The sequence below is a fragment of the Otolemur garnettii genome, unplaced genomic scaffold (genome assembly GCF_000181295.1).
Source record: "Otolemur garnettii isolate 467f Iridium unplaced genomic scaffold, OtoGar3 scaffold00016, whole genome shotgun sequence".
Lineage (NCBI taxonomy): Eukaryota > Metazoa > Chordata > Mammalia > Primates > Galagidae > Otolemur > Otolemur garnettii.
In genome coordinates this window covers 15,198,605-15,207,566 of record NW_003852411.1, presented here as the reverse complement: position 1 = coordinate 15,207,566, position 8,962 = coordinate 15,198,605, and the positions used below count along the sequence as shown (strand labels likewise).

Below are 8,962 nucleotides of genomic sequence, written 5' to 3'. Positions count from 1 at the left end.
CCACATAAAAGCTGCATTTTCAATTCAAGATTAAAAAACATAGTATTTTGTAAAAAATACAAGGTTGCCTGTTGGAGTAGCTGCAGTGACAGTTTCATGAATTTTCTCTTCTGTCTTAATATTTCTTATGCTAGATTCATTTATCTTAAATGGCTGGTAACCATAGCTGCAATGGTATGACCTCAATCTATGGTACATATCAAGCAATTCAACTTTTTCTTGTAATGTCATAACTTTTCTCTGCTTTGGGGGAGTGTTTCCAGCATCATTAATAGTACTCCGTTTGGGTCCCATGATGTTGTTCAAAGTTTACATAGAAGAACCACAAGAGATCACTTTTACTATGATACAAGAACCACAGGAGATCACTTTTTACTATGATGAACAATTTTCTGGAGAAACAAACTGCTCATGTGGAGATGATTAGCATCACACAGTGTTTTAAGCAGATATAATGCTTGAGCTCATTCCAACAGCACGAAGAGGTGGTCACAAAATTATCCTAATAGTACAAAATGTACTATAGTTACTTTTAAATGCAGCTGTGATTTAATGCTTCATTGTTTACATTTGTTTACATTTCTAGATTGTGAATGTCATTTTAACTTTTTATAAAAAATTGGTGTATATTTTATGGTAGTAAATGATAAAATACACTAGTATCTACATATATTTTGCACATTCATGACATATCTTTTTAATTTTTCTGATTATTTCCTGGCTGGGCTACACAGTTCATCTGTGAGTTTGTTTGGTTTTTTTTTTTAATTATTGCAACTCTCAAAAAAAATTTCCAATATATTTATTGGGAAAAAAAAAACTGCATACAAATCAGCCCACACATTTCAAACCCTTGTTACTCAAAGGTCAGCTGTGAAAAGGCAAATGCTGATCTCTGTGAAATATAGTACCTTTAAAAATCGTCTTTTTCTCTTCCCTCCAGACAATCTCTATACACCTATTTTCTTGGAGTTTTCAATTAATCCTTCGAACAGTAAAAGCAAGAAGATATAAATAATATTTCTGTAGTTATCTAAATAGTTCTACTTTAGTGATTCAGATAGGTTTGCTTCCATTTTTCTTTATGAAAGGAGCAATGCCTATGTGTTTAAAAAACACACTTGGTAAACCACTGTGGCAATCCATGCTACTGTTCACCATTTTCAGTTGTCTTTCTGGATATGTGTTAGAATTACATAGCCCTTTCCCATTGAAGTTAGGTGTGGTCATATGACTTATTTGTCCACTTAAATGAGACTAGAAGTAACATGATGCTTTCAGAACTAGTACATTTGCATAATTTACTGTATTACCCTTATCCTCCTGCTGCACCTGCAGAAGCACAGAGAAGAGTCCTTCCTTAGCCCAGGTCCCTGGGTAAGGACAACAAAGACAGGACCCCAGCCCCTCAGTTGACCTGCTCAGGGGCATGTACAAGTTTTATACCACTGGGATTGTGGGGGTTATTAGATAAATATAACTTAGCTTAACCTGATTAATATAGTCTTCACCCCAAGACAGTGGGCTTTGGTGGTAACTAAAGGAATAGAAAATATTCAATGTGCTAATATTGGCCCAATATGTTTTTTCCCTTTTTATGGAAATGTTTATTGTACACAACTTACATGAGATGAATATCATACAAAGGAATAATCATTTTGCATGTGTGAAAATATTTTCTTTGAATTACAGTCATTTTATTTTTTTTTTATTTCAGTTAATGTGAAGGTACAATTAGGTTATAAATATTTGCATTTGTTAGGCAGAGTCCACCTTGTAGTTGTGTCCTGCACCCAAAAGGTGTGCCATATACCCTTACTTTGTGCCCATTAAGTGGGAACACGCCAGTCCTTCCCTCACTCCTTCATTCCCTCTTCCCCTAACTTGAATTGAATCGAGTTTTTCTCTTACGTGGGCATGGATTAGATTGTCTGTTGACTTCATATTAGTATTGAGTACATTGGATATTTGCTTTTCTGTTCTTGTGATACTTTACTAAGAAGAACATACTTCATCTCCATCCAGGTTAATACAAAAGATGTAAAGTCTTCATCTTTTTATGGCTGAATAGTATTCCATGGTATACATATACCACAGTTTATTCATTCATTCCTAGGTTGATGGGCATTTAGGTTGTCTCCACATCTTAGCAATTGTAAGTTGAGCTGTGATAAATAATCTACTGCAAATGTCCTTATGATAAAATGATTTTTCCTCTTTTGGGTAGGTGCCTCATAATGGGATTGTGGGATCGTGAATTATAGTCTTTTTAATATACTTATATAAGACGTCATTTCTTTCGTCTGCCAATAATATAATTGTAAGTTTCTCATTCTTGTATTTATTCTTTTAGTCAGCAGACTTTTATTGAGTGTTCATTATTTGGCAGGTACAGAGTTTGGGGAGATATTCAGGGAACTCTAGATAGTTTGATGAAGGTGGTAGGAGGCAACCAAGAGCTTAAGACTGTAAAGCACTTTGTTCTTTAAAGTCTATATGCTTTAATGATTTCATGAATGAACCATACTTCATTTGAAAATAGTTTAACTACACCTAAACTTAACTTCATGCTACCTTATTTAAGATGACATAGATCAATTTTATGACTAATTAACTTATTTTTTTGCAGATCTTAGAATAGTTTCTTCTCTTCTCACCATTAGTATCTTTCATTTCTTTAACATGCCAAATATGTTCTTATCTCAGGGCCTTTGCACATGACATTATCTTTTCCTACTTTCCCTTAATTTAGGAAACCATTGGATGCTGTTTATATTGAAATTGCTGACATCATCTTCATAGAAAGGAATATATTTGTGTATATTTTTGTGCTTTCAAAAATTTGTTAGTATAGTTAGAAGCTTCTCTACTATTTAAGAAATAAGAAATTAAGTGTAAACAGAAGTTTAATTATCTCAGTTATCATAAAAGAAAGGAATTTTCTCATTATATTACCAAATGGTTTCCAGCAACTATTATTACACAATAAAAAAAGTTATAGCTGGGCGCTGTGGCGAGCGCCTGTGGTCCCAGCTACTCGGGAGGCTGAGGCAAGAGAATTGCCTAAGCCCAGAAGTTGGAGGTTGCTGTGAGCTGTGTGATGCCACAGCACACTCTACTGAGGGCGATAAAATGAAACTCTGTCCCTACCAAAAAAAAAAAGTTACAAGCTAGATTCTATTTGTAGTCCATGTTACAAAAATCTAAACACCTTTTGCAAGTATAGTCAAGGATAAGGTTCCCTTTTGGTTCTCTCTTCCATCACTCTCTGCCTTTTCATTCTAGGGATTCTTCAGCAAGCGCCTGAAAGGCTCCATCAAGAGGACCAAAAGCCAGTCAAAACTTGACAGAAACACGAGTTTTCGGCTTCCATCCCTTCGCAGTACAGATGACAGGTAGGAAGTTAACTTGCTTAAAACAGATAATGCAGGGCTGGTGGCTCAAGCCTGTAATCCTAGCACTCCAAGAGGCCAAGGCAGTGAATTGCTGGAACTCAAAAGTTCAACACCAGTCTCAGCAAGAGCGAGACCCCATCTCTATAGAGTAGCCAGGCATTGTGACGGGTTACTGTAGTCCCAGCTACTTGGGAGGTTGAGGCAAGAGGATCAGTTGAGTCCAAGAGTTTGAGGTTGCTGTGAGCTATGACATCACAGCACTCTACTGAGGGCAACAAAATGCAACTCTATCTCAAAAACAAACAGATAAAGCAATTTTAGAGTGGATTTTGATAAGGAAGTTTGGTCTTTTCTAAGTTTACATCAGTGACAATGGGAAAGAGTCAATACAAAATTGTCTTGTTCACATTAAGGCAATATACCCAATATTGGTTCAAATACCCAACCAGTTTAAGAATCGTATAGTTGTCAGTTTGTCAAAACTAATTTAAGAATTAGTTGTGCTGTTTCTATAGAATCAAGTTCTTGTGGTCAGACGTATGTGCTTTCTTTGTTTTTTTGGTAGAGTGACTATGAGGAATGATAATGATAGCTAAAGGTTCTTGAGAATTGTATGGGATGCTTCATATACACTTCTTATTTATTCTTAAAATGAAGAATATTTATATAATAAATATTTTTATTATCCCCATTTTATAGATGAAGAATCTGAGGCACAGAGAGGTTAAGTAATCTTGCCCAAGATCATACAGCTAGTAAATAGCAAAAATGGTATTTGAACTCAGGTAGTTTGCCTCCAGAATCCATGATCTTCACTGTTATGTTATTCTGTATGTATGTACAGCATATAGAATTGGTCTTACTGGTTTGCAGTTAAATCTAGAAGATATGTAATGAAAAGGAAGCCTGGATTTCAAAAATTAGGACTACTAGCTTGAGCAAAACTCAGATATATAGCTCACTAAGGATAACATCCTTCTAAAATTGTTGATTGTGCACTGACACACTTTTGATACTTTTTGTCTTCAAAATATTTAAAATTTTGGAAATAGTGCTTATTGTCTCAGCATATCATTGCCATCACCAGTATTTATTGAGTGCTTACTTTGTGCCAGGCATTTTAAATGTAATCTCTCATGTTATATGACAACCCTAGATACTATTATTATTGTCATTTTGCAGATGAGGGACTGAGGCATAAAGAAACTTACTCAGGGTCACATAGCTAGTAAGGAGTGGAGCATGTATTTGAACTGAAGTCTGCTTCGTATATTTGATACTTTTATTTTATTTGTTTAATTTTAGTAAGTGACATGATTTTCAGTTATCTGCCTAATAGAAATAAAAATCATAGATTTTCCAGGCATAAAATTGCTGTCGTTATTTTAAAGATGAAAGACCTGTCCCCCATATTGACTTGATGAGGCACTAATACTTTATCAGCTCTTCCTGAATCATATTAAAGGTGTTCTGTGGGCCAGGTATGGTAGTTCACACCTGTAATCCTAACATTCTGTGAGGATCCCTTGAGCTCAGGAGACCAACCTGAGCAAGAGCAAGCCCCCTATCTCTACTAAAAAAAAAAAAAAACAAGAAGAAGAAGAAAGAATTAAAAATTAGTTAGGCATTGTGGTGGATGCCTGTAGTCCCATCTACTTGGGAGGCTGAGACAGGGGGATCTCTTGAGCCCAGGAGTTTGAGGCTGCTGTAAGCTATGATGCCATGGCACTGTACCAAGGGCAACAAAATGAAACTATGTCTCAAAAAAAAAGGGGGGGTGCTCTGTGAAATTTGCAGTGTAATTTGTGTTAATGATCTTTTATACCTCTTTGGTTTAAAAGAAGCATAAAAAACTGATGTTTTTTTTCTTATATTTTTCCTTGGTTTCCTGTTATTCTATAATTTCCATCATCCCAGCAATTCAAAGTATTTCCTAAATAAGCCTCAATAAAATAAAATATTATTTTTCAAACGCATTTGAGTTACAGAGGCTTCCTGTACAGAAATTTTTCAAAAACTTTATTCTTCTTGTAGAAGAATTCATTCAGTAAAGTTTGAATAATTAAAAAACATTTTTAAAAACCTATCTTGCCTTTAAGTTATCTGAACACTCAGATAAATACAGCTAAGGTGCAAGATATTAATCAGCTGAGTTGTTTTAATTAGTACTCTTTTAGGTGTGAGACAGTATTTTCTGAAGACCTCTGGTTTTCTTGGATCATATGTATCAATTGCTGAAGTCAGACTGCTACTTCCAAAATGGTATGTCCTGTCTAAATTTAAATAACAAAACATTTATAATCTTATATTCAATCTAAAGAAACTCTAGTTTCTAAGTAGCCCTACTAAGTATCCTCCCTTCCCCTTGTTTTCGTTTTTGTTTTTGTAGTTTTTAAATCGTTAAGTAAAATGCACATCTTTCTTTGTTTGGCAGGGGGAGCTTTTAATATATGTAGTGTAAGTAGAGAGTAAAATACTAAAAACTCTTCATCTTCCCCGTCTCCCCATGTTAAATATCCTCATTAATAGTAGGCCTCTTTAAATATCTGTATGTAAATTCATTCACATATATGTTTTGCATGTTTTTATATTTATGAGATCATATTATACATTTATTCTATGACTTATTATTGTAAATATGTCATACTCTACACATCAGTACATGTCGATCTACATTATTCTTTTTTTTTTTTGGAGACAGAGTCTCACTGTCACCCTCTGTAGAGTACTGTAGCGTCACAGCTCACAACAACCTCTAACTCTTGGACTTAAGTGATTCTCTTGCTTCAGACTCCCTAGTGATTCTCTTGCCTCAGACTCCCTAGTTGCTGGGACTATTGGCACCCACCACAGTGCCCGGCTATTTTTTTCTTGCAGTTGTCATTATTTTAGCTGGTCCAGGCCAGGTTAGAACCCACCAGCCTCAATGCATGTGGCTGGCCCCCTACCCACTGAGCTATGGGTGCCACCCTACATCATTCTTTTTTTTTTATTATTTATTTTTTTAATTTTTTTGAGACAGAGCCTCAAGCTTTTCCCCCTGGGTAGAGTGCCGTGGCATCACAGCTCACAGCAACCTCAAACACCTGGGCTTAAGCGAGTCTACTGCCTCAGCCTCCCAAGTAGCTGGGACCACAGGCGCCCGCCACAACGCCCGGCAGCCGTCATTGCTGTTTGGCGGGCCTGGGCTGGATTCGAACCTGCCACCTTAGGTGTATGTGGCTGGCGCCCTAGCCGCTTGAGCCACAGGCGCCAAGCCTACATCATTCTTTTTAACAGTTACAATATTAATATGCTTAGAATATGTTCCTTTTTTTTTTTTTTTTTTTGGCATTTTTTAGCCAGGGTTGAGTTTGAACCCACCACCTCCAGTATATGGGCTAGCGCTCTACTTCTTTGAGCCACAGGCGCTGCTGCCCATGTGTTCCTTTTTTTAAGATATGGAATATTGACTATGATATAAAATTATATTAAAATCATTAAGAATTAATTAGCATAATCATGCATTGATTTGGAAAATGACATTATGGATATTTTCTAGAAAAATATTCTTCATCAATATAGACATCTGTCTAGATACAAAGCCTAAACAATATAATATCCATAGGAACAGAAAAGTTTACAAAAGAAACTCCCACAAATGAAGATTCAAGATCAAGTAGTTTAACAGAGGGATTTCATAGTCATTTTAAATTATATCACATACATCAATGCTTCTAATTCATTTTCACCACACTCTAATGGAAGTACTACTACCAGATAAATTATGGAAATCAAATGGAACATTGGTACCAAAACTCTCAAATGTTTTACAAAATAAGGCTATTCTAGAAAAATCTCATCTCTGCCTACACATAGAAACATGTAAAATAATAGCAAACAAATTGTAATTGATTATTAAAAAGAGTATATAATGACAAAATGCATTTATTATATGTTATATAATATTGAATTCTAGAGTGATTTTGGAGGTGTCTAGAGTTCTTTAGAAATTTAATAATAGGTAGTCCACTGATAAGTTTATTATTTCACACAAAGAAATAACATAGTCACAGTATTATGTTCATAGATGCAAAAAATTCTAACATTTACAAATTATTAAAATTAGGAATTAATAGACCTTTTTAAACTTTGTGAAACAGGCTTTTTCATCTTCATGAAAAGCATGAAGAAGTTTTCTACTATTTTTAGAAACACCTAATGAGTACAATGTAAGGGGTATAAGGCACCCCTCCTGGGGATATTTAAATTGTTTTCCTTTTTGATAGAAAAGAGGGATATAATGAATGTTTTTGAACATGTACCCTTCTGTACCTATGTGTCTAGGTAAGATTTCAGAAATAGAACTGCTTAGTAGAGAGTATACACATTATCAAGTCCTTCGAAAAAGTTACACTCATTTCCTTTCCCACCAACATATTGCAGTTTCCTTTATCTTCCAAATAACTTTTTTCATTTTATCAACATGTTGAAGGAATAGTAATAATAAACACTCATTTGGTATTTACTCCATGCCAGACACTATTCTAAGTATTTTATGTAAACTAACTTGGTTTAATTATTGTAACAGCCCTATGAGAAAGTTACTGTCATTACCCCATACTGAAGAAAAGAAAACTGAGACACAGAGAAATTTATAAATTGCTTGAGGTTACACAGTTTAGAAAATGTTAGAAATGAGGTTCAAACCCTGGAAGACTGGCTTTAGAATCCATATTCTTAAACATACTGTAGATTACCTCTCAAAAGAAAAGGAGGATGAACATTTCTTTTTTTAATGTTTTTCAAATGCTTAGTATATTGAACATCTTTTCATGTTTTCTTTTTCTGTAACTTACCTATTTCTTGTACCCATTTTTCTATTGAGTTTTGTATCCATGTTCTTATGATTTGGAGTAGCACTTATTATTACTTAGGGTAGTAAGACACTATTATGCATGTTGCTAAAATTTCATTCAATCTGTTTCTTAGGTTTTAAAATCAAGTCTTCAAGTTATATACAAGTTTTAGGTTTTCCTGTAGTGCGATATGTTAGTCTTTTTGCCTTACTTGGTCAAATATGACCAGAACACTGAACTCAAGAGGTTATGGACCTATCCCTAATTAAATTATTCTTTATGATGCTGTGCAAATCACTTTATCTCTCCCTTCTTCAAGAGGGGGATATATTCTATTCAGAATTATCCAGAGGATAATGAAGACTCATGATATTTTGAATTCTAGGCTTTTGATAACCACAAACCTTATCTGCACTCATAACTTTTTTTATTTTTTTTTAATTTTTATTAAATCATAGCTGTGTACATTAATGTAGTCATTGGGTACAGTGTGCTAATTTTATATACAGTTTGAAATATTTTCATCAAACTGGTTAACATAGCCTTCATGGCATTTTCTTAGTTATAGTGTTAAGGCATTTATATTCTACATTTAGAAACATTCACACGTACCCTTGTAAGATGAACCATAGGTGTTGTTCCACCAATCACCCTCCCTCCACCCATCCTCCACCCTCCCCTCCCCTCCCTTCCCTTTCCCCTTTCCCCATATTCTTGGGCTATAATTGG

At 34.8% G+C, this 8,962-nt stretch overlaps 1 protein-coding gene across 1 annotated transcript in view; it reads left to right on the top strand.

Moving 5' to 3' along the window:
* Positions 1–8,962, top strand: part of RASAL2 (RAS protein activator like 2) — a 205,499-nt gene that overhangs the window by 121,615 nt on the left and 74,922 nt on the right. Inside the window, exon 4 of the mRNA XM_023510786.1 lies at positions 3,286–3,395. Coding sequence (XP_023366554.1) covers positions 3,286–3,395 — 110 coding nt within the window. The remainder of the gene's footprint in view (positions 1–3,285; positions 3,396–8,962) is intronic.